This window comes from Desmodus rotundus, chromosome 1 (assembly GCF_022682495.2).
Source record: "Desmodus rotundus isolate HL8 chromosome 1, HLdesRot8A.1, whole genome shotgun sequence".
Lineage (NCBI taxonomy): Eukaryota > Metazoa > Chordata > Mammalia > Chiroptera > Phyllostomidae > Desmodus > Desmodus rotundus.
This window is the reverse complement of record NC_071387.1, coordinates 112,069,345-112,095,879: the sequence shown is the minus strand read 5'-3', so window position 1 is coordinate 112,095,879 and position 26,535 is coordinate 112,069,345. Positions and strand designations below refer to the sequence as shown.

General features: G+C 46.9%; 1 protein-coding gene across 1 annotated transcript in view; it reads right to left on the bottom strand.

Annotated features, from left to right (window-relative positions):
* Positions 1-26,535, bottom strand: part of XYLT1 (xylosyltransferase 1) — a 302,709-nt gene that overhangs the window by 76,189 nt on the left and 199,985 nt on the right. The window contains exons 4-5 of the mRNA XM_053929510.1: positions 9,547-9,719; positions 8,399-8,601 (exon numbers count right to left, since the gene is read on the bottom strand). Of these exons, the coding sequence (XP_053785485.1) occupies positions 8,399-8,601; positions 9,547-9,719 (376 nt within the window). The remainder of the gene's footprint in view (positions 1-8,398; positions 8,602-9,546; positions 9,720-26,535) is intronic.

The window sequence follows — 26,535 nt, the reverse complement described above, 5'->3', positions numbered from 1 at the left end:
AATAAGCCAGTCACAAAAGGACAAATCCTGTATGCTTCCACTTACACGAGTTGCCGAGAGTAGTCACACTCATAGAAACGGAGAGTAGAACGGTGGTGGCCAGGGGCTGGGGGGAGAGAGTGGGGAGCTGTTTAATGGTAGAGTTTCAGTTTTACAAGATGAGAAGAGTCCTGGCGACTGGTCACACAACAGTGCAAAGGTCCTTAGCATTACTGTACGCTTAAAATAGTTAAGTTGGTAAATTTTAAGTTATGTATATTTATCACAATTAAAAACAAAAGAACAAAGAAGGGTCTGAACCACATGCTCCCCTAACCCCAGACTGTCCCCTCCTGCCTCCCTGCTCAGCGCTCTCCAGACCTGTTCCCTAAACTCTTGCCACAGGCCACTGGGCGTCCTTGGTTCTCTGGGTTCTCTGAACCAGCCCTGCTCTTTGAGCCTCCTAAGCGAGGCTGTTTCATGCAGGTGTGGGGTCCTGGTCCCAGACAGAAGGCGGCTGCCTGGCTCTCTTTGACTGAAAGGCTAAACATCTGCTTGGACTCAAGAAGCTCGTGGTGGCTTCTGGGACACCTGCCTCTGCCAGGAGGTTTGAAGAGGAGTGGGGACTCTCTGGATATAGTTCTGGGGTCAGCAGAAGCAACTACTTCCTTCCTTACCGGCCTCCCCACTGAAGAATCCTCCCACTGTTCTCCCACGGTAGCCAATGTGTCCCCTCCATACAGCAAAAATGATTGTTCCTTGTTAAAACCACACTGCTCATGGGCTATGGATTCAACCACCCAACAGATAATCTAAAGTCCCCGAAGGGTCTGGCCTCAACCTACCTCACTGGTAGTCAGGCAACCCCTTGGTCTTTGAGTTTCAGCCACTTTAGCCTTTTCTCAGCTCCTCATATATGCCAGGGACTGACCTACCAGAGGCCCCTGCTCATGCCACCCCCTTTCCTGGGATACTTTCCTGGGACTCTCACACCCACTGGTGAACTCCTAGCCATCTTACACATCTCAGGTCACATACTGCCTGGAGGCCATCCGGCGCCACCCACCCCTCCCACCCAGTCCACGTGAGCTTCACTTGCAAAGTGCTCTCAGATCCCTCCTTCCTTTCCTTTAGACCACTGGCCTCACTTTGTAACATGTCCACTCCTGTGACCATTCTGATTAATGTCAGTGCCCCTCCCATTAATTACAATGGCTGTCCCACAGACAGTGCTTACAGAGAGCTATGCATTTTCCATGCATTAACTCACTTAACCCTCTAAGCAACCACATGGTGGTGCTATTACCCCCATTTTACAGATAAGGAAACTGAGGCACCAAGACATTAAGTGATTTTTCTCAAGTCCAAGTTTATACAGCTAGTACACAGAAGAACTGGGATTTGAACCCAGCTGTCTGGCCTGAGTCTGTACCTTGACCATCGTGAGAAGGGCAAGGACTGACTGTGCTTTCCCTCACTGTTGAATACCCAGTGCCTAGAACAGTGTTTGGCACATAGTAGGTTCCCAATAAATATATGTTGAGTGAATGAATGAAGTTAGAAGGAGCTAGATCTCCTGGACTCATCTGTGGTGGTAGAGAACTATCTTTAGCTGGCCCCACTGGGTGGCCTGAGCTCTTTACTTCCCAAGTCACCCCCAGGTTGCTTGGATGGTGAAAGAAGGAAGAAGGGGAAAAGGGAGGCTTACACCTCAGCCTTATCCTGCATCTTTACATCGTCAACCCCAACTGTCTTAGGCAACTGGAATAATGGCCAGAACTAGGTAGAGGAGGATGAGGCTGAATGGGAAACATCACCAGGCCTCTTCTGGGAGTGTCAGATCAGCACCCCAACCCTGGCCCCGGCATCATAGGAGCTCAGGTGTGAGAGTTCCCAAGCATCAGTGTTGTGCAGAATCACATGGGATGCAGTTACATCTTCTGAAACCAGATGAGGTCCTTGATTCAGGACATAAGGCACAATCCAAGCTAGCCAAGAGGCAGGGTTTGTGGGGAGCTCTTAGGAACCCCAGTTCTTTTAGCTTACGAAAGGCTAAACAAATTGTGATATATCTACACAGTGGAATAGTATTCAGCCATGAAGAAAAATGAAGTACTGATACATACTACAACATGAATAAACCGTGAAAACATCATGCTAAGTGAAAGAAGCCTGTCACAAAATGTCACATATTGTATGATTCCATTCATATGAAATATCAAAAATAAGCAAATGCAAAGAGACAGATTAGTGGTTGACAGGGGCTGGTGGGGAAGGTGAATGGTGAGTAACTGATAATAGGTACTGGGTTTCCAGCGGGGGTGGTGGAAGTGATTTGGAGCCAGATAGAGGGGAAGCCCGCACACCATTGTGCATGTACTGAAGGCCACGGGATTACTTTTATGTTAAGTGAATTCTACCTCAATTAAAAAAAAAAAGATCCTGGTTCTGTCACTGGCTATATCCTGTTGTCAAGTTTCTTAACATCTTTGTGCCTTAGTTTCTCTTCTGAAAAATAGGGATACCAAAAGTGCACTTCACAGAGTTTCTGTCAGGACTATGTAAAGAACTTAGAAAAGTGCCAGGGATTTGCCAAATGCTGTGTATGCATTTGCTATAGTTTGGTATTAACAAAGGACTTCCTTGACCCACTCAAGAATCACTGAGCCAACTAAAGGAGTGCAAAGTAGGGGAGACACTGATGTCTGAGCATCCACACTGGTTAATCTCATTTCAAATCCCAGGGTGACTAGCATCTGTGCTAAAGATTACCAAGGGTCTGACTTTCTTGCAAAGTTTTCTAGAAGTTCTGTTCCAATACTAACCTCTTTAATCTTTCTTACACAGTAGAAGTTTTGTTTTGGGAGATGAAATTTGAGACAAAATACGTGTTAAAGGCCCCTGCAGCAGGTCTGACACATAGTAGACACACAGCAAACACAGCTGGATCTGGATGTGAGCCTCCCTTGAGCAGGCCCCCGCAGACGTAGTCTGGGATACTGCAGTGGAGCCCGACTCCTGTTGTTATGAGTGGGTGTTTCCTGCTGAGGCACCACAGAATGGCTCACGTGCACCCCACCTGGGTCCCTGGTGGTACCTAGGGCAGCAGTTTAGGTCTCCAGTCAAGTGTAACGTAAATGCCCACAGGGCAGGCCCAGCTGGGTTAGACCTTGTTGCCACGGATCCCCAAGAGGTAGAATTAGTAGAGCCTGGGTTTAGCTGAAAAATGTCAATAGTATTTCCCCTGCCATATTCACACGCATGTGCATGCACATGCACACGCACACCACAGACAACAGAGGAGCCCTGGAGAGGCTGAGGACACAGAGCCCTCTTCCCTTTGCCCTAAGACATGGGGCCTGGTGAAGGACAGACAGTGTGGGGGGCCTGTTACCACTGGCAGACCACTTTTGGTTTCATCCCTCCCTGTGGCCCATCTAACTAACATAGGCTAGTGCAATTTCCTGCCTTAGAAAGTAGAATATATTGAATAAAACCAGCATGTCCTTTGATGATTCAAAATCTCCCAGGGTCTCAGTGTTTGAAAACACCCATTTTTATCCATGCATTGGACGCATCACCAGCTCCAAGCAGAGCCTGCACGGGCCCGGCACTCAGGTCGACACCGGAGGACTTGGACTCTTGAACCACACTTAGCTTGCATATTCCAAATACAGCAATGATCTGTAAGCTCACATGAGTTGGTTCTGTCCGATTTTTCCTTGAAACATCAGCCTTTACAATCTAACTTTGCATTTCCCACTTTTTAAAGAGATGTGAGTTCAAGAAATATTTTACTAGTCTTATCACGAGTAATGGAAAATAGGAAAGCAATTCAGTTGACAATTAAGCCCAGCATGTGGTGCCCACACTATTCCATCACTACAACAATAACAGCCTGTATTTACTGAGCACTTTCTATGTGTCAGGCACCGTGTTAAGCTCTTGGCATGCAATATTTCCTTTAATCCTCCTAATGGCCCTACAAAATAGGTACTAAGATCGTGTCCATTTTTCAGGTAGACAAAGACGCAGAAAGCTAAAGCAGCTTGTGCCAAGTCACATGGACAGTTGGTGGTGGCACAGAATCTGCAACCAGGCTGTGCCTGGGGTCCACACAAGGCTAGTGGCCAGTACAGACCAGCAAGTCTTTACTGCCTAAAGGGGGAAGAGTCTGGTTCCCCAGGCAGAGCTGGGCAGCAGACACAGGGAGGTGATATCAAATCACAAACAGCTCAGGGTAGCCACGCTGGATGGGCTCTGCCCTTGGCTATCTCTCAAGTTTTCAGAGTGTCTCAGAAGCTTCTTTTTGGGCACTCCCATTCTTTGCACAAGGCTCCTAAGTTTGCTCACTGTTCCTGGGATGGAAGAAGTCGTGGTTTTGGAAGCTACAGATGGAGTGGCAGATGGGAAGTGAAAGCCTATCAGAGTTGCCCAGGATAAAACCATTCATCTGCAAAATTCATATGTTTTTGTGTGGGGCGACTTCACGAAAACAACAGCAAGAGGAACCAGCAGTGCTTGATGCATGAAGTGCCTCTGGCCAGCAGGCTGGCAAAGCACAGTGGGCAGAAGAACCTGGGGGTGGGCAAGGAAATGAGAGCAGAGAAAGGCAGACTTGTAGAGATGCGGAGACCTGGAGGATTAAGCTAAAAAGGCTAGAAATGGGATGAATCTCTTCTTTGAACCCCCAAATAGGTGGGGCACATGGTCTGAGAAAGGAATTCTGGGTCCTTCAGAGATATGAGGCTCAGCCTTATACACAAGGGAATGAATTAACTGTTGACATTTACTGAGCATTTCTAAGTGGTCAATACTCTGCCAGGTTGCATTATTACAACCTGATTTCACAAAGATTGGATTTACTTGATGACGGTTCTAGTTCTGCTAGTAAAGTGGCAGAACTCAGACTCAGACCCTAGCCATCTGCTGAGAGTTGGAGCCCTTATCCTTTTGGATGCTGAAGTGCTAGAATTTCTGATATTCCTGCAGAGTGCACTTGGTTAAGTGGCCCTGGTTACAGCTTCAACTTGCAAATCAACCCAGGGCCCCTAGAGGGCAGCCTCGAGACCTGAGGTGAGTCTCCTGTGAAGGGCCACAGGCCTGGGCCCAGCTACCTGGCCTCAGGAGGTCTCTGGACAAGCTCTGCCACCTGCCCTAGGCTGAAATAACCTCTGGGGCTCCCACTGGAGGTCTGGAGGAAAGAGCATGGGAACTTGATCCTAGCGAGTCAGACTCAGGGATAATAGGTGACTTTTCTGATGAGATTTCCTGCTGCCAAGTGGCGCAATCACTACTCTGCCCAGCCAGGAGTCTGAGGAGTGGCTGTGCTCTCTAGTCACCCTGTGGCCATCCCACTGCTCTTGACCAGCTGACTCCCCCAAGGGGTCAACTTCAAGCAGAAAGAATACCAACCTTAGAACCAGATAGAACTGGTTGTAATCCCCACACTACCATGTACTCTTTATATGATCTTGGGCCTCAGCATGCCCTTCAATAATAGAGGTTTGCTTCGAAGGTTGAAGGAGGTACCTTCCACATTAACTGCTACACTCAGCATTTTAGGATATTTCTGAACTCAGCCCTTCCTTGGAAGATGGAGGGAGAATGTTCTAACTGACCCTTGCCCTGTCCCTCTGTAAACTCACCTCTCCTCATTCCTTTATTGCACTCTATTCATGTTTAAATTTCACAAATGCAACTAGTTCATCTCTGACTCAAGTCTTGTCCAGGCTGTTCTTTCTCTCAGGAACTGGAGAGATTTTCAGCTGGGGGTGATTTTGCCCTTGGGGAAAACAACAACTAGAGATATTTGTGGTTGTCACAGTGACTGGGGGTGGGGAGCACTTCTGGGATCTGGTGGGTATTGGCCAGGGACACTGCTAAACATCCTACAGTGCCCAGGCCAGCCCCCATGGCACAGAATGATCCAGCCCATTATGTCAATAGAAATCCTAGTCTAGAATGACCTCCTCCTTTTCATTTCCTTGCCAATCCCTTCTTATCCTCAGGTCTCAATGCAAAATTGCATATTCAGAGGCCCTTTGACCTCCCAATTTTGCCCCTCTTGCACTCAGACCATCTTCCTTTCTTTATAGCCCTCTCACACCTTGCATGATGCCTCTCTTACCCGATTATCCAGTTCCACCTTCCCAACTAGGGTACCACCAGGTAGGGACTGTGTGGCTTTTGTTCCCTAAATGCCCAAATAGTGCCTAGCACACTAGCTGCTTAATAAATCTTTGTGGAATGAATGTTTGAATGAAAAACTAAGTAATTAAACAAAAATCTGCCAGTGATGTTTCAAAATCACCCCCTTTTTTTTTATCCATGCTAACCTACAAACAAAAGAAAATAGGTACCTTTCTAATCCCCATTATTTTTATCAGTTTCAGAGTGCCAGGTATACTCTGCCTGAACTGAGCAAAGATAGTGCCTTCCGCAGACGCCCCCCAGAGTCCAGGGTCTCCTGGCAGACAATCGGGTGCCACCAAGCCCAGGACTGAAAGGAGTGCACCATAAACCACACTGTGAAGGAGACAAGCCGTTTCTAGCTTTAAATAGAGGCCTTCCCTCCATGCCTGTATCTTATTTGGATCCTGACTCCAAAGCCAAACTCCTGAGAATATGTGGCTTCAATATTTGATGACATTAGGAATGACTGTTAATATTTTAGATGTGATAATCATATTGATGTTATGTTCAAAGAGAGACGTATACTGAAATATTTACAGATACAGTTTTATGATGTTGTGGAAATGCTTCGCTGGGGTGGGGGAAGAGGGCAAGAGTGCAAACGCAACCAGGCTAAGAACTGATATAGCTGAAACTGGGTGATGCGTTTTAGTCTTGGGACTCTTGTGCATGTTTGAAAATTGCCCTGATAAAAGTGTGTGTGTGTGTGTGTGTGTGTGTGTGTGTGTGTGTGTTTAATCCATACCCAAGGATATATCCATTGATTTCAGAGAGAGAGGAAGGAAGGCCAGGAGGGGAGAGGGAGAGAGAGAGAAAGAGAAACATCGATCAACTGGTAGCCTACTGTGTGTGCCCCGACTGGGACTTGAACCCGCGACCTTCCAGTGCACAGGACAACACTCCAATGAACTGAGCCACACTAGCCAGGGCAGTGTGTGTATTTTCAGATTCCTTCAGCTAGCCTTTCTGGGAATGCTGTCCCCAGTGCTCTCATGGCATCAGAGGAAGGAAGACTCTCTCCTTCACACATGTTGTCCCCTCTCCCTGTTCACTTGCTTCTGTTTTTCAGCTTTCTCAGTAAATCAGGGTGGAAGTCACAGTTGAGCAAAGAGCTGCCTGCCATCTTGATAGGACATATAGTTCATTTTCTTGCCTTTTTGTCTCTGGAGGGGTTTTCTTTGCTTATGGTCTACCTTTCAGAGCAGATCAATGTCTGTGCAGAGAGACTCTCCTTGTGGCAGTGCCATCACCTCGGGGCTACGGGCGGCTCTGTCAGCTCCACATAATTGTGGCCATGCAGGCTGCAGGCCCAGGGTGGGCAGAACTTTGAGGGAGGCTCAAAATCTGTACTTTCATGAGAAATCTCCCAATTTAAAAATGCAGGCAATCAATCCATTTTTAATTTGATAGGATTCAAAACAAGGAAAAGGAAAAGAAAAAGAAAAGAAAAAGCCCAAACATCCCTGGTCCTCAAATGTCAAAACCAACTTCCCTTCCTCCACTCTGAAGTCACACCTTGTCTTCCTCTGCTCAAAACACACTGGCAGTTCCCATCTTACTTGAGTAAAAGCCAAATTCTAGAATCTCTATGATCTTGGTCCAATGTTTTCTCTGGTCTTCTGTCTCTTACTACCCTATGCCTCACTTACTCTGTTCCAGCCACACTGGGCCCCGTTGTTCCTTCAACATACCAGATGTGTTCCCACCTCAGGGCTCAGCACCTGCTGTTCCCTCTTCCTGGACCACTTTCCCTGCTGAGTGACTCACTCCCCCTTCTTCTGCCATTCTTCTCGGGAAGGACGGTCCTCGTCCTGTTGGTTAAAATTATAACTCTCCCCTGTATTCTCTCTCTGCTTTGTTTTTCCCATGTACCATTTGTCTAACTTTTTTATTTATCTCTCTAACTTGGATGGAAGCTCCGTGTGGGGAGGGGTGATGGACCCTTTAGTGTTTCCTCAAACAGAGCAGGAAAAACCATGTACTCAAAAAATACCTGTTGAATGAGTGAATGAATGAATGCATGAATGCATAAATGATTCTCAGGTCCAACTTGGATTTATGAAGACAGAAGCATTTCCATCATGGATAAGAAATGCTTCTCTGGACAGGAAGCAAACTGCCGCTGCCTCTTGTTTCCCTGCCAAGATGAGGAAAGGTGAGAGGGAGCGGGATCTCAGTGCAGGCGGCTGGGGCTGCAGGCCGCTGGGGCTGCAGGCCACCTTACCTGATGGGGTAGTCAGCTGCACTGAGGTTGATGAAGAAGTCCCAGGGCCAGTCGGTCATCTCCAGGAGGTCCCGCATGCTCTGTAGGTATGTGGACAGGAGGCTGGCTCCTCCCCAGATGGTGGCCATCCGCCAGGGGGTGACACGGATATTGTCGTACTGGCTGGCGAACTGGAGCACTTGGCGATGCAGGTAATTGGAGCGCTTTTTCCCAGGAGAGAAAGGAATGACATTCAGCAGCCCAGAAAACAAACAGACATGCCCTTTGTCCCCCCTCTGTCCCTTCCCTTCTAGCTGACAGGGTTTCTGAACTTTGCCAAGTAACTGGCTCAGGCCTGGGGCATCTTTCTGCATTGCTACTCGAACCTTTATTATTTTTAATATTTTGCTTTAGTGATTTAAAATGCAGACTCCCTGGCCCTGCCTCTCACACACTGGTTCGAGAGGGGCCCGAGACTCTGCATTTTATATAAGGCTGATGCATGCAGTCTGAGGATAGCAAGCTTTGAAATATGGCTATCAAACCTGAGATGTATTCTGAGGGGTGGAAAGTCTCTGCTACCCTCTGACAGGCCTGCTAGAAGCAGACCTTCAGATCGAGCATCCCTTCACCTTTTGAGTAAGGACATACTTACGTCACGTCAGCAGACTACCAGAAACCTCTGGGACAAGATAGCTCAGGGGCCAGCAAGCCTGCTGCAGGTTTTTGTAAATGAAGTTTTTCTGGGACACAGCCACACACTTTCATTTATGCGTTGTTTACGGCAGCTTTCATACGATAATGGCAGAGCTGAGTAGCTGTGACAGAGGGTATGGCCTTCAGGCGTAACTATTTACTATCTGGTCCTTTATAGAAAAAGTGTGCCCGCTCCGGGGGTGCTATCCTCACAAAGTGGCAGGCAGTGCACTGGCCAGTGGGACAGTAAGCAAAAGGGTAAGAAAGTGAGTATCTATGGAGAAAGTCTAACGTCACAGCTGGGAACTCTGAAACCAGAACCTGCACATGCTCACAGCTCTTCCAGACCAAACACTCCAGGAGAGGTAGCTGTTCAGCCTACTAGCCTCCCCTGAAAGGGAGGGTGGCTTGAAGGGGGGCAGACAGACCCACAGAGAAAGGCCAGCAGGGGGGCAACTGGAAGAGGGTCTCACCTTGTCCACGTGGATGTAGTAGAAGTGGTCTTTGTGGTAGATGGCCTTGAACATGCGCTGCAGCTGCCGAGAGGCACGGCCGTGGACCACCAGGACAAAAGCGATTCGGACCGGGTTGGCCAGCATGTACTCCACAGAATCCTCGTCCCATTGGACGTTCTTGTTGGCTTTGCCTGGGGAAAACCCGAAAGACCACAGGGGTGGGTGAGGATCAGCAGTTCCTTTGGGGGCAGGTTCCCTGATGCTTCATCTTGGGGACTATTGAAGGGGCACAACAGTGTTATTGGGCCCTGAAACCTGATTCAACCTAACCAAGCATATCCTGGACCCTTACACTGTCCTCTGCAGCAGGAGCTGGGGACCTTCAGGTGCTTAAGTCATAGTTTCCAACCCCAAGGAGCTTTAAAAAGCTGGTGGAGGCATATAGGTACACACTTTAAACTATTGAACAAAAGGAGATGATAGGTATAAGAGATGTATCTCTGAACTACAGCATAAGGAGCAGTTAATTCTGAATTGGAAAATGTGAGATACCTGCGCTGCTTTTGCCTGCTAGGATCCATTCTTCTGTTTCCTCCTAACAGTATCCATTTTTTTAAAAAAATTGTGGTGAGAAAAGATAACATAAGAGCTACCCTCTTAACAAAATTTTAAGAGTACCGAATAGTATTGTTGACTCTAAGTACAAAGTTGTACGGAAGATATTTAAAACTTACTCATCTTACATAACAAAAATATACCATCCAGTATTTTGGGAGGCATCATCCCCCTCCTCCATTCTCAGTCCACACAGATGGGGAGGATCTCCCTCCATCATCAGTTCCAAGGGTGTTCACAGGGCTTTGGCTTTGCCAGGTAGAACACTGCATCTCCCTGGCCATAGTGTATGTGACTCACAGGTGAACATGTGACCCAATGAAGCTAATTAGCCAAGAAGACAGAATTCCAGATTTTCGTTGAAACAACTATAGAAGAGACATTCTTATCCGGTACACAGGAAACTGGGAGATTCCAGGAGACCTTCTGTCCCCACCTGGAGAGACGCTGCCTGAGGGGGCAGCCAGCACTGAGAAAGCACTGCTGAGTGATGGAGGGGGTCTAGATCCTGATGGCCCCGCTCAAGCTCCTAGGTCAGCCTGGCTGGCAATCAGCCACCATCAGTCACATCCTACTTTTCTTTGAAAGCCTGTATCTTACACAAGATCCACCTGGACAAACGGTTTCAAATGTCTTTTATCCTGGAATTTTCTCCTCTTTTTCCTTGCACCAGGGGCAAGGTTTCACAGAGAAACATAGCTTATCGGTTTAGTTCATTAAAATTCCAACCAGAGATCTCCTGGCTTTCTTCAGCCCAATTTCCTTTGAGTCTTGCCTGACTTCTTGTGGGTTTTTAGGTTTATGGGCCCCGAGCATTGTCAGGGTATTAGCTGCATGTGTCCCACAATGTTAACTGGGGAGACCGACAATGGGGGCTCTTTAGCCCGGAGGTGAGGAGACTGGGAGCCTGTCAGCTGTCACTGGAAAGCTGAAGGGCTGCCAAAGGAACAAGGCACCTTCTGCCTGGTTTCAGAGGACGGGATGAGATTAATGTGGCTAATGACCAGATCACAGGGCCCAGCCTCCGCAGCCTACGTGACCTGCCTCTGCAGACCTCTGCCCTGATCGGCCCTACTACTTACCTCGCTCCCTGGTCTTCTTCTTTCTTTACCTTGAGCAAGCTTGTTTCTGCCTCAAGACCTTTTCACTGGCTATTCTTGCTACCTGGAACATGCCTTCCTTAGATCTTTGTATGACTGCGTCTCCCTGTGGTTAGTTCACAGCTCAATAAAAGGCCGCCCCCCTCAGCCACACCACTCTTTCACCTCATCCTTTTCCAGTTTTCTGTAGAGTATTTAACACTCTCTGAAATTGTTTATTCATTTACTTATCTATTGTTTAAATACCTCACTAGAACATAAACTCCAAGAGATGAAGGACCATTTAGTCTTGTTTGTCATTAAATATATAACACCGTAACAACAGCTAGCACACACGTGGTTCTTGGTTCAAAAAAATCACAGGAGGGTCCGTTCTGGTTCAGTACCATAGGAATGGCAATAGAGTTTACTGAGAATCAGCCTCGCCATTCATTGTTTCATGTAATCCTCATAACCACTCTGCAACATAATGATATTCCCATTTTGCAAAAGCGGAAACCACAGCTTAGAGAGGCCAAGGGATTTATTTGTTCGAGGTCACACTGCTTTAATTAGTTCAGTTGAGATTCAAACCCAGGTCTGTTTCCAAAGCCGATGCCCTTAGCCACTAGTATATACCACAGTAGCATACCCAGATTTTGGAAAAGTTTACGACAATTCTGCTTGTCAGTTAATGAAATACTTTGTGAGTTAAATAAGGTATTGCAGGTAAATAAGCATGCATTTGAGGACTATCAGAGGTAATGCAGGGAGGATTCTTGCATCATGTGGGAAGCTGACTCTGTTAATAAGGACAGATCTCTCCATCCATCTATCCATCCATGCATCTGTCTATCCATCCATCCATCCACCCACCCAGCCATCCATCCAGTCATCTATCCATCCATACAATTCCAACTACTCATCCAGCAAACCATTTAACTACCCATCTAGCAAATTATTCAACAGCTTCTCATTAAAAAAACCCCAACCAACCATCCATCCATCCATCCACTCACCCATCATCCTCAAAGCAAATCATCTGTGAATCCACTCTTCAATCATTTAACTATCAACTCATTGATCCATACAATACTAGCTTAGTCTATACCACATGCCATGTTCTGTGTTAGGTACTAGAAAAATAAAATTTGGGAGAAAAAAATCCTTGCCTTTGAGGAGCTCTCAGGCAACTATGGAAAACAGAAAACCATGTTGAATTGTTTTGTGATAGAAATTGTTTTGTGGGTTCAGGTTGTTCTTGGTGGGTTGGGAAGAAGTGAACAGTCTATCTACAGGGACAGAGGAGACCTCAGAGAGTTTAGCCCAAAGCTTCTGAGCCCGTTTCTTTAAGCTCTCCTGATGAGTCCTAATTGTCTTGGGCTCCTTGGCTGTTCAATCAGCAGCTGTGACCCTGGGGATACTTATCCTCTTGGCTCTGGTTGAAGACTGACGGGGTAGCAACCAGAAGGTTGTCTACAGCACCCTCTAATCTTCCCTCAAAACCAGTCACCATACTCTGGGCTTTCCTGGTGATCATATGAGGGGGACATCTGCCTGGAGGGAACATGTTCCTTTGAACACTCACACAACAATCTATGGCTCCCTCCCTCCTTCCCTCTATCCAACCAACCAACCACAAAGTATCCTTAAGACATCTCACTTGCTAGCCCCGGACAGAGCCTGGACAAAGACATGTAGGACATGAGTGTGCTTTCACAAATGTATTACGAATGGATTAAGGAATGTGAAAATCTAAAGTAAAAAAATAATGTGTGAGAAAAACTTATATTCTCTTTCCACAGCCACAGTCAAAGGCAGTGTGCTGGCTGGGTGTGAGCCCTCCTTGCCACCCTTGGAGACTCTTCATTGAACAAAGGGAGGGATGCTTAAAAGCACCTGCTACTTGTGCCACTTTTCTCTACCGGAATTTCAGTGGGTGATTTCCAAAGGTCCAAGCATGGTCCAGGACACTGTATTTCATAGGAGTCCACTCCTTAGGGGCCCCTGCTGCACTCAGATGATACTGCTCACCTCTGCCCCTAGGTCTCTGGGTAACAAGGATCTGGAGTTAGCAATTTAGACTCATGGGGCCTTTGGGATCAGCCTGTGCTCTCTCCAGCCATAGTGTGTCTTGCCATCATTGCTGAATGGGTGAATGAATGAATGAGTGCAGGCGTGCATTGTGGAGAAGAGTGGCTGCTCTGGCTCAGAGGAGCTGATGTCTCCCGAGGGCCTGCTGTGCACCAGTACTGTGCAGAGGCTCTGCGTCAGCTGCTGTTTGGCTCTGGGGGGAAGGTGCACAGAGGGGCTGGAGGAGCATTTTCTCCAGTCACACAGTAAGCGAGGACAGAGATGGGAGTGAAAGCTGTGAGTGGCTGCAAGGCCCATAGCTGGCCTTGCTATCTCCAACCCACCCTCTGCTAAAGTGAAGAACTGGGAGACTGGAGGACTGGTGTAAAGATTTTGTGCTGGTCTTTAAAGGAACTGGCACATTGATGTTGAGAAAAGCCTTTTGTGACATCTCTTTAGGGTTTTAGAATGAAGAGGAGATTCACGGATAGACAGACTGGAACAAGGATGTTGCCCTTCTGGAGAGGGGGAGGGAGCACTGGGAAGTCAAACACTCTCACTCCAGCATCCCCCACTTCAATATACAGTCAGGGGTCACACAGTTTGTCTGAGGAGCAGCTAAGAGAAGCAGGAATAAAAACTCAGAGTTCTTCTGGGGGAGAGCTACTTTGGGCGTAGGGGTAGGCGAGAAGGACCAAAAGTGTCCAAAGAAAGGAGACACACACAGAGGGAGAGAGGGATATGGGGATGACAGGTAGACAGACAGAGATATGAAGAGAGACAGAGACACAGAGAGAAAAGGAGAGGCAGAGACAAAAAGGCAAATAGAGAGAAAAAGGTAGATTATAGATAAATGGATAGATAAATGGACAGATGGACACATGGAAAATGAATAGGAACACAGAAAAGCCACACACACATTGACAGCAAAAGAGAGAGACCTTCAGACCGAAAGAACCCCCTCTGCCCCTTACTCCCATATATGAAGAGAGAAACATATGGAGAGAGCTAAACAGAAACCCTGAGAAAGACAGAGACACACACAGATATAAATGGAGACAAACACATATAATTAGACACACAGAGAGACAGGAAGAGACAGGGCAGGAAGGTAGCCACATTGGACAAGCTGGATCCAGTCAAACTCAAAACATTGCAGCTATCCTTAAAAGCAAAGGCACATGAGCTCCAGAATCTCAGAATTAAAAAAAATGCTTGTCCTGCCCCATCTGCCTCTGTCCTTTACACACCCGCCCCTCCCCCTCACCTGGCCAGGTCCTGCCCTCTCAAGAGCCTAGGGATGAAGGAAGAAGTCAGAGCTCGGAGAAGTGAAGCAACTCACTCAGGGACCCACCAAAAGTGGTGGGACACTCGCAGGCTGGCTCCAGAATCCCAACTGCAACTGCTCCCCATACTGGCACATAGTAGGACCTCTAGTAGGTTTATTGAATAAACAAGAGAATGAGTGAATGAGTTTTCTGCCCCACCTTGCAGCAGGGTGTGGGCAGGGTGTCATTCAAGGGGCTGAGGTTCACACATGGTTCCCTTCACCAGTGGCCAATAAGCAGCTTGCTACTTCTGCTCCACACCCGTGGCTCCTGTAATGACCTTTCCGGCAAGCTGCTCTGACACAGGGGAGCTGCAGATGACAATAAACCATACCGCAGCCAGGGGCAGAGATGCTCTTGGCGTGGGCCTCCTCCACATGCTGGCCACCATTTCCGGGACTGTGGTCCTGAAAAGCATGCAGCCTCCTACACTAGGAGTGGGATCTTCAGTGGGTTGTGGCAAGATTCCAGCGTGGCAGGAGACAGGGAAACGGACTGTCTCATCCTGCTGGAGGGAGCAGCAGCTGGCACAACTCTGGTAGAGGCAATGTGGCAACAAGTACTGTAATTTTAAGTATGCATTCCCCTTTACCAAGAAACGCCGCTCCTAAGAATCCATGCTAAGGGAAGGAGAAGGCAAATCCAAAAGTCTCTATGTATAAGATGTTCTTTTGTTCATTTACTCATGCATTCTGTTTCCTGTGTCATATCAGCAGACACAACAGAGTCCTTTCCCAAATGCTGCTTAGTCTAGTGGGGTAGAAAGCCAATAAAAAAGTAAGCACACAGAGAATACAATCACAGGTAGTGATATAGGCTACGGAGAAAAAGAAATTTAGCATGTTAAGGGATGGGGTTTATTTGGCAATGGCGGCCAGCGAAGGCTGACGTGAAGTGGAGACACTTGAGCAAGCTCTTAGTGAAACAAGGGAGTGAGCCATGTAATTATTAGGGATGGAGGAGGCTTCTGGGCACCTGGCATAGCAAGTGCAAAGGTCCTGGGGCCTCGACCTCAACAGTGTTTATAATGGTCCCAAATAGGAATCAACGCAAAGGTCTTATTAATACTTATTGATGAAGAACTTGTAGTATAGCAAGCAAAGGGGAAGTCCTAAAATGTAGTTCATAACAATCTAAAAGACATGCTCCCAAATATTAACAGAAGTGCATATAGTGGCATGACAGTTTCATTTCTTCTTTGTGCTTTTCTGCATTATCTGCATTTTGTGAAGTGGATTGCTTTTATAATAAAACACAACCATAAAGAGGATGCTTATAGATAATTCTAATACCAGCTGTCTATTGAGTGCCTACCATGTGTGAAGTAATTTCTGTGCATGACTTTTTTTACTTCTATCCAAACCTCTGAGCAAAGAATTATTATCATCCTATTACATTATGGAGGATCTGAAGCTCAGAGAAGTCCCGGTGAGGAGGTGCCTGAGCTGGGAATAGAGCGGGTCTGTGACGCTGGGGCCCCAACAATGCCACGATGCTGGGTCAAACTGGGTCCCATTTCAAAAAGAGAAAACTCTGTTCCTCGGAGAAGCATGTCGGTTGACTTTCAGCTGCAGCCCAAAAAGCAGTGGCGTGCACTCGGAGCTGCGTGTGTCATCACCGACCGAAGCCCAAACACTGCCCAGCTCCCCGCGCCCCCAAAAACCCAACTATGAATTTAAAAATGTAATCAGGTTCCCGTGGCACAAAACAGAAAAGTAAGTGGAAGAACCAGAGTGATTAGAGGCAGCAGGAGAAGCTAACTTCAGACAAATGTTAAACAGCCAGGTATCTGGGGAAGAATATCAAGTGTATTTCTGCAATGCAGGTGCAAAGGCCAAGGACAGGAAATCGCAGAGAGCTGAGCCAGGAACTAGCTGTGCCACATTAGGCACGTTACTCAAACTCTGTGTTTCTCAGTATAGTCATGGGTCCAATAAGAACTATGTCATCCTTGGGCTCCAAAGACATGGTGAAGATAAAGGTGCTTTGCAAGGGTCAGTGTGCTATACAAATGTGAAGTTGGCAATGACCATGCCAGCAATACTGTGTAGCATGAATGTGATCCAGGAGGAGGAGGCAGGGTGCAGGGGTTAAGATCATGGCCTTTGGTCGGGCAGATCTGTGTGAACTTGGCCCCATTATGCAAGCTCTCCCAGCCTGTTTTCTTATCTGTAAAAAGGGTATCTTATAATCACAGAATCTGCCTTGCATGGACACTCGTTTCCAGTACTGAGCCTAGCACCTAGCATGTAGCAAGAGCTGTCATCATCATCAAGGTTAATGCCATCATTTCTACTTCACTGTTCATCCTCAATTATCAGGTCAACTTTAATTTAACCAACGGGTCCAGCAACAGGGTTCTTCCCCAAGTCCTCACAGGCTCCCAAGTAAACACCCACACCTGGAATTTCCCTCAGACCACAATTATTAACAAATGAGAAGACGATTAAGCAGCGATCACGGACTTGGGAGAAGAGATGAGAGAACACAGCTCTAAGGACAGAGCTGGCCAGGCCAGAACCCTTTGGGTCTCAGGAGAAATGACCTTATCTTTGGTGAAGCCAGCCCTGACCTGCTTCCCCTTCCCTTTTGGTTCTGCCCCCCCACAATCCCCTAATAAGCCTTCCAAGAATCTGGTACTTCTTTTGTAAAAAAAATTGTGGCTGTGGTGAAATACACATAACATAAAATTTACCATCATATCTATTTTGAAGTGTACAGTTCAATAATGTTAAGAAAGTTCACATTGCTCTGCAAACATCGCCACCATCCATTTCCAGAATGTTTTCATCTTGCAAAACTGAAACTCTACCCTTTAAACAGTGACTTCCTATTCTCCCTCTGCCAGCCCCTCATGGCTACCATTGTACTTTCTGTCTCTATGAATTTGGCAGTTCTAGAGACCTAAAATAAGCAGAATCATAGAATTGCTTGTTCTTTTGACTGGTTTCTTTCACTTAGCATAATGTTTTCAGCTTCATTCATATTTGAGCAGGTGGCAGGATGTCCTTTCTTTTTAAGGCTGAGTAATATTCCACTGTATACATAGATCATATTTTCCTTATCCACTCATCTGTTGGTGGATAGCTGGGTTGCTTCCACTTTTTGACACTTGTGAATAACGCTGCTATGAACATGTGTACAAATATCTCTTTGAGACCCTGCTCTCAATTCTTCTGGGTATATACTCAAAAGTGGAATTGCTGAATCATATGGTAACTATAATTTTTATTTATTATTTATCTTGAGGAACCCATCCTGCACTTAACTCAGCCATTCTACGTGGGGGCTCAGCCTCTTGAACCCACCATTTGCTCACAGGTCACTTGGCTAATCTGTGCCTCATTTTCCCCATCTGTCAAACAGTGCTTACCTACGAGGTCTAAGAGCTATAACTTAGTCAAAATAAGGTCATACAGCACGACAGTGGAAGAGTCCGTTGTTGAGCCGATGTGGTGGGACGCTGCAGCCCTCATCCACTGCACTGAAACCTGTCACCTGTTCACACGGCTGCGGAGCGGTGGGCCAGGACCTGACCTTGAGGACTGCAGAGCTGCTGTCTGTAAATATGATGTCAGAGCTCCCTAGTGGGAGATTTCTGTGGTCCATGGAGAGCAAATGGCATTGAGTCAAAGTGAGACAGTGATTCCCTTTTCGGCTTTCATTCGCTCCTTCTGATTAGCCCACCCAGGAAGTCTCCGGTCAAGGCAAACATGTCCTCAATAGCACTCGCTCAGTGGACTTCTTTTTCCAACAGAGGAAATCTGCCCACAAAAACTGGCATCTTTGGCAGGCAGCAGGGGAACCCGGCTCACACTGAATCCCACTGTTTTGATTTCACTGATTCATTTGCATAGTTGCTGTCTCTTTATGGCAAGTGATAGCAAGATTTCCACTTATAGCAGGGATGCAAAATTACTTTTAAAATAAAATTGACTTGAGTTAAAATGCAAGTGAGTAGATTTCAATGAAAACATGAGAATAATAGGGCAGGTGGAATGTGGATATTGAAAAATTGTGAAGATGGGAGAAGTGCGAAGGAAGCTTGGAGAATACTAATTAGATGCCACAAGCTTGCTTCCCATCTGGGATGTGCTGAGTCTGTTAAACAAATGAGGGCAGGTGAACTCCAGGCACAGAGTGACGCCTAAGCAGCCCCAAGCGTCTTGGGACAGGTTGTAGGTCCTTCCTGCAACATTTGCTTCTCTGATTTCAGGGGTCCTTGCTTCAGGGGCCCAGGGGGTTTTTTAGGGGGAATTTTCTGGGGTAGGCTCTTGGGGGGCCATCTTCCTGCTAGTGAGAGAGCTGACGCCAGGGGTCTGATGAGAAACACCATCCTTTTGATTTTTCACCCCAGTTTGTGGATCACTTAACATTCATGAAGTTCTTTCACAGGCTCTTTACTTCTCCTGTCAATGCTCTACATGGAAGTTACCTCCACTTAGGATAAATGTCCCAGGCTCAGAGCCTGGGGGAGCAGAAGAGATGAGGGTACAAATGGATCTGACTCCGAAGACCGGTGCGCCATAACCAGACTTTACCTGGCAAGAATCTGGCGCCGCACCCCCCCCCCCCCTCAGGCTCCCACCACCACACCCACTAGGAGCTGAGGCACCGCATTCCCAGTGGCTTCCAAACCACTGTCTACTCCAGGCTGGGGGTTTTCAATCTCAGCACGATTGTTATTTGGGGCCAGATAATTCTGTTTTGTGGGAAGTGACGGCTGTCTCATTTACTGTAGGATGTTTAGCAGCATCCCTGGCCCCGACCACAGCACCCTGCCTGAAATATCTGCATTCATTGACAAATGTCCCCTGGGAGGAGGGGCAAAATCACTCTCAGCGGAGAAGCACTGCTCTAGAACAGTTCTCAAAATGTGGTCTCTGACCTGCGACATCAGCAACACCTAGGAACTTGTCAGAAATCCACATTTCAGTCCCCTCTGACCCTGCACCCCCCGCCAGGCCTTTTGAATCAGAAACTTTGGGGAGAGGGGATGAGCAATCTGTGGTCCAAGAAGCCCTCTAGGTGTTTCTGATGCGAGCTCATGTCTGAAAACCACGGGCCTAGGCCAATGGTTCTTGACCCTAGCTGCACGTTAGAATCACCTGAGCATCTTTAAAAAACAAAACAAAACAAAGCCACGCCTTGGCTCTACCCCAGGGAGTTATAATTGAATAACTCTGGATGCTGGCATTGGCAATTTTTTAAAGCCCCTCCCCTGCCAAGGGACCCGATGAGCAGTCAGGGTTGAGAACCACATTTTGGGTATCTTCTTTTCTTTTCAACTGCCATTTAAAAAAATGCATCTCGCAAGGTGGAAAGAGTTTTACCCAAATCCATCTCCAGGTGCCACGTTAAATCCTCATGGCCTCCTGCTCTGCTGGAGACCGAAGGCTGGCTCACTGGTTATTTTTCTCCCATTCTGAGAAAATGTCTCCCTCCACCCCCGACCAAGCACTCAGGAAATTTTCCTGCTCACTGACTTCTCTCCCCTCATTCAAGCCTGGAGTTATTAAACCACAGCCCATGGCTGAACCGTCTTATTGATTTTATTGTCGAAAGCCCTGAGATATTCTAATGATGTACTGCCCAATAAATGGAAACTGGTGGGATAGATATTGATGGCGTATGGTACATTTCACGGCAATTCACTGGGTCCCAGTCACTTTGCTTGTCACGCATCATTTGAGAAAATGCTGTGCTCTGGCCTGTAAGGTCTTGTCCATCCTGCTGCTGTTACCTTTCCTGTGCATCAAGGATGAAAGAGCTACTCCTGCGTGCTGGCCCTAGGCTGAGTGTATTCAAACAGACATTATGTCATTTACTTCTTAAAGCCAACCTTTGAGGGAGCTGTTCTGATTATTCCCATTTTACAGACAGGGAAGTTAAGACGCAGACCTGACCAGCTAATACACTCTGGAATTGGGATTCAAATCTTCCTTCATCATAAAATGAGGGTTTTGACCTGCTATGGTATGCATGTGTCTCTCACCTGATTCCCCAATTCATATGTTGAAAATCTAATGCCCAAGGCGATGACATCAGGAGGTGACTAGGTCATGAGGGTGGAGCCACCGTGAATGGGATTAATTCCCTGATAAAAGAGGCCTCAGAGAGCTCCCTACCCCATTCCGCCAGGCAGAACACAGGGGGACGGTAGATCCAGTGTCTGGTGAGGGCCTGCTTCCTGGTTCCAGTGAGGTCATCAGACACTGGATCTGCTGGTACCTTGATCTTGGACTTCCAGCCTTCCGAACTGTAAGAAATGAATTTCTGTGGTTTACAAGCCACCTGGTCTGTGGCAGAACGGACAAACTAACACAACTCCTAAGCTAGACCATGCATGGAAGAAACAGCTTCTACTGTATTTGAGCAACTTTCCTGATGGTTTCAGTACAGATTAATATTTTACACATTTTCTTTCCTTCCCCAGCAGTGTTTCTCAATAGGAACTACTAGCATTTGAGGAAAGACAATTCTTCACTGGGTGGGGCTTCCCATGCATTCAAAAAATTGAATATCTCCAGTCCCCAAAACAGCCCTGTCCCCTTTACATTTCCCAGGGCCACCTTAGGGCATCTATGTGGTTGTTGCCTGAGAGGCACTCCTCTCACTGGGAGGCAGGAGGTTTCCTGCCGAGATGGCTTACTTCATTTTCCACAACGTGTTGTGAGCAGTCCCTCTGGAAAGGCAGCATGGCGAGTGAAAAGACTGGCTTTGAAGTAAGAGAGATCTGGGTTTAAGCCATAGCTCCTCCTCCTCCCTCACTAACTGTGAGTTTGGACAAGCTCTATCACCTCTGAACATTCTAGTTCCTCATCAGTGAAGTGAGGGCGAATACTGACCCCTAGCTTGTAGGGAAGAATCCGTGGGGCCAGGTGCTCAGAAAGTACAGAGCACAGAGCAGTGGTTCTGAACCCGGGCGATTTTGTCCCTCCTGACATGCATCTGTGGTAGGGATGTGCTCTTTCCAAACTCCTGATCCACGGAGTCCATGAGCGTGAAAACATGTGGTGTTCTGTGCCACATGGGGCGTGCTGTTACCCTGGAGTAGTAACTGGAATGGGCACATATGCCAGGCAGGCACCGTCAGAGTGGGCAACAGATTAATGCACACACCACAAAGAGCCTTGGCTTATGGGGCACAGACTCTCTGGAAAGGGAAGACAGGCAGTAAACATGTGCATTTCTAAGACCATTTCCACGACAGGAAGGAAATTAAATGGTGGCTGTCATTACCATCAATAATGAGATGTGATGACTACATTTCACATCTCCTCTCTCCTTTCCAGCCTTATTTCCCACCACACAAAGCACAAAGGTGCGATGTCGTACAATGTCATCAGACCCTTGCTCTGTTCTTGATCATGCTGGGGTACCCTTTCCTTTTTCAAAGATACTCTTTGCTATAAACTGGATTGTGTCCCCCACCCAAATTCCTATGTTGAAGCCCTAACCCCCCATGTGACTATATTGGAGATGGGCCTTTAAGGAAGTGATTAGGGTTAAATGAGGTAACAAGGGCAGGGCCCTAATCTGATGGGATTAGTGCCCCCATAAGAAGAGGCACCTGAGAGCTGGTTCTCTCTGTCATGGGAGGACTTGGTGAGAACTGGCCATCTGCAAGCCAGGGAGACAGCACTTACTAGAACCCCACCAGCTGGCATCTGATCTTAGACTTCCAGGCTCCAAAATTGTGAAAAAATAAATTCCTGTTGTTGTAGACAGCCAATCTGTAGTATTTTGTTATGACAGCCCGAGCTGACTAATACACTAAAACTATTCGAGTTGGCCAAGAGATACGTTCCTTGGGCTAAGATCTACAGGTTGAGTAAGGAGTTAACTGGGTCAAAAGGGAAGAGTGTCCCTGGGCAGAGGGAATGGCTTATGCGGAGGCCCTGTGATGAGAGAGGATGCAGTAAATGAGAGAACAAAAAGAAGAGCCAGCATGGCTGAACCACAGTGACCAAAAGAAAGCATCGGGCAAGATAGGGATAGGGAGACAGCAACAGGGGCCCCATGTTGGGTCCTGGGCACCATTTAAAGGATTGCAATGGAAGAGAGTGACAAGCCGTCACAATGGGGATTATTGCTGATGACTGAGGTGTGGGTTGCGGGTAGGACACATTTTGAAAGTTGCAGGTGGAATGGCATGAGAGGGATGGCTTCACCATGCATAGTGGAGGTCAGGTAGGAGGCAAGGAGCCCCAGCCTTCCTCCAGTTTGTGGCCTGGGGTATCCATACCTGCCCCATCCACACTCTGCCTTTGACCCTGAAGTTGCCATTTGCAAATCTTTCTAAGAACCTTCCTGTCACTTGACATTTTCATCTCTGTCCTCCTTTCTCCTCTTCTGAAGGTACTTGCAGGCTCAATAAATACTGCCGTGGAAAAATGCAGAAACTCATCTATTTCTATTACAAATGGAGCCGCCTAAGGAGCAAACAACTCTTATTTACTTCTCAGGGTAAGGGTTTTGACAACAGGTTTATTTTCTCCAGCTCTCCAAGGACTAGAAGAGTAACACTCTAAAGTTAACAGTGCATTAATTAACGATGAATTGGTTGGAATTTTCCTAATAAAAGTTCTCATCGTAATTGCATTATGGGCCATTAACGCTGTCTCCTGATCATAAACCATAAATATGTTCTGCAGGTGCCTTCTTTTTAACAAACGGACATTTCCCCAAGTTGTTACCCATTTGTCACGTTAATGCTGTCACGTCACAAAGCGCAGAAGGGAGTAATTACACACACTCGCACTTGTGCCAGTTTACTCCGTGCTGGTCACTGGGCCAAGCCCTGCCCACGCATCATCTCATTTAGTTCTTGCAGCAAACTATGAGGTGAATGCCGCTATCACCTCCATTTTACAGATGGGGAAACTGAGCCACAGAGGGAGAGGTAACGGAGCTGGCATTTGAATCCAGGCAACCGGATACCAGCCTCCTGAGAGATACCAGATGTCATCCTGCCTCCTGAGAGATGAACACCAGGTGGATCTCTAAACAGAGTCGTCCTCTTGGCCCACCCATTGCTAACGGGCGTTCTAGTTTATTTCTACAGCAACAACAGCAATCGTCAGTCCAGTACAACAACTGGGTTTGCTGCCAGTGGGCAGGGGTTATGTTTCTTTTATTTTTCCCTCCCCGAGGCGTATCCAAATGGCTGGAGACAATGCCAGGAGCACCTGGGACACATTGAATAAATCCCTGTTGAAGGAAGAAAGAGTTACAGAAACATACATGCAAGAGGGTTCATGGCCAAGCGTAACAGGGAGCTTCTCAAGTGCACTTGGAGTTAGGCTAGATCCGCTTCCCGGCAGGGGTGAGACCGGGACATGGGGCCGCGATGCCAGGCAGGAGATCACAGCTCAGGGGCTGCCAATTTCTAGGATTAAACCAAAAGGAGCTCATTTTTAATCCCGTTTAGCCTCATTCCTGTGCATGCTCTGGGTGGTTTCTTTGATTTCTCTATCTACATAGATAATACATACTCACTGTACAAAATTCAACATACAGAATAATATTTAAAAAAGGGGAAACCCCTCAAATATTAGAGCATCTAGATATCACCATTTTCAAATATTTTTACAAACACACATTACATATAGTCATTTACATTCTGCTCTGTCATATGCGTTCTATTTTGGGCAATATACCCAGGACATTTTTTCCATGTCAAAAAATACAGGTATTCTTTTCTTCTTCTCTTCTTTCCTTCACAGATATTGACTGCGCATCTGATGCTGAAGATGCTCAGAGCAAAACAGATACGGAATTTGTATTCTAGGAGCTTATAGTCTGGTGTGGGGAGGGTGGGAGAACAGATGAACATATTTTATAAAAGGTATTTAAGGCAATGAAGGGGATGACAGGGTGCTAGAAGGAGGAAGACGGGGCCAAGAGATTTAATGTAGACCAGGTCTTTAGACTTGTACTTTTATTTTATTTATTTATTTTTAGAGAGAGTGGAAGGGTCGGAGAAAAAGAGGGAGAGAAATGTCAATGTGTGGTTGCCTCTTGTGCGCCCTATACTGGGGACTCAGCCTGCAACCCAGGTATGTGCCCTCACTGGGAATCAAACCGGTGACCCTTTGGTTTGTAGGCCCGTGCTCAATCCACTGAGCCACACCAGCCGGGGCCAGACTTGTCTGAAGAAGCAACAGTGAAGTCAAGATCTTAACCATGAGGAAAAGGAGGCCAGGTAAAGAGGGTGTCATTTCAGGCAAAAGGAATGCCATGTGAAGGTCCTGACAGGTAAAAATCTTACTTTGAAGACTTAAAAAAAAGGGGAGGGGCAGTACCTCTGTTTTATACTTTCTTTTTCTATATTGAATACATAATTAAGGGCCATTCAGTTATTTCCTGAATGCCCCCAAAGATGGTAACCTCATCCCTTACACAGAAGCCAGCTCCCGTGTGGACAGTGCTGATCGTGAGTGGTTTTTTCCCCCAAAATACACAGGTTTCCTCCAAGGGTCTGAACTCTGCCTTCAGAGCCAGCACCACTGCTGCCGCCGCCAACCTCTCAAATATGTGGAAACTGCTATTACACAATTACTCTGCCCCCCACAGCCTTCCAAATCCTGGCTAAGTGTGCACCCTTTGCTCATTTCAGTTTGCTCCTACTATTGTATGTCTAGGGTGCCAGTTCCCTTTGTCATGCTTCTTCCTGACAGGGACTAGAAGTCATTCGCCTGTGGCTGACATCTCTCTTGATTAAGACTCTGTACCAACACAGCCTGAGATCATCCTAAAAAAATTTCTAAGCCTTGTGAGCATGTGATTGCATGAATTCATTCATTTATTGGAAGATTCATTCATTTATTCATTTATTGCAAGAATGCCACTATACCCTGGGGTTGGGGGGGGCAGTATCATTTCTTTGAGAAATCATATCAAATGCTTAATACTGGGTGACGCACTCGGGGGACCAGCACTAGACCTGACAGACACAGTCCCTCTCCCAGCAAGCCTCTAAATGAAGGTGGAATGCATGAACGCTATGTCTTGCCTTTCACTGTTGCAGCCTATGGTGGGGAAGGCCATCATTTGCCATGGTGTTTGTATTAATCAAGTACCCTCATCTGTCAGTTTGATAGTTCTTGTCTCAGTTCACCTCCTACCACTCCTTGATTAGCCTGGCAGAGCAAAGGGATCCTGATTTCTCAACCATGGCTTGGAAACCTCATTTAAGCCAGGGGGCTTCTGAGAACACCCCTTCCTAAATAAGACCCCCTAACATGAACTGGCAGATGAAGCTCATCTTAAACATGGACAAGACGTTAGACTAGAGAGCTCCAGGGGCAGGAGAGCTGTACCTTTTCAGACAGGCTGGGGTTAAAATAAGCCTTCAGGACCCGCACCACTGCAGCTGTGGAAGGCCATTGACAGCGACAACAATTTAAATTAAATTAAATTCAGTGGGCTCCAAAAGGAAACACATGTAATGTTAATTTCATGGGTGTACCAATGTGTAAACCTAACAGATGATGCTTAAATGAGAAAGGCAGAGAAATGACATTTGGTTAAATAATGCATCAGTGGGTAGGATTTGTTGAAACTGCCATTTAAAAAAAAATACGAGCACAACTGAAAGTTGAGCAAGCTGTCACCGGGGCCAGGCCCTGTAAGCATTCTCGATATAAGGTGCTCGAGAGCGGCAGTGGCAGCATGGGCTGAAGGCAGTCTGGGTGAATTAGGGGACTTGGGCCACTGTCCCTGCTGACTCTCATGCCCTCCTGTTTGCCTGGGCAGATGCCATCATCTGTTTCTTTTTCAACTAAGGCTGAAATCTCACCCAGGGCAGGAAATGTGCCTGTGCTTGTTTGGTTCCTTTTCTTTCTTAAAAGCAACAGATAAGTACTGGGAGCAACCTAAGTGCCCATCAGCAAATGAGTGGATCAAAA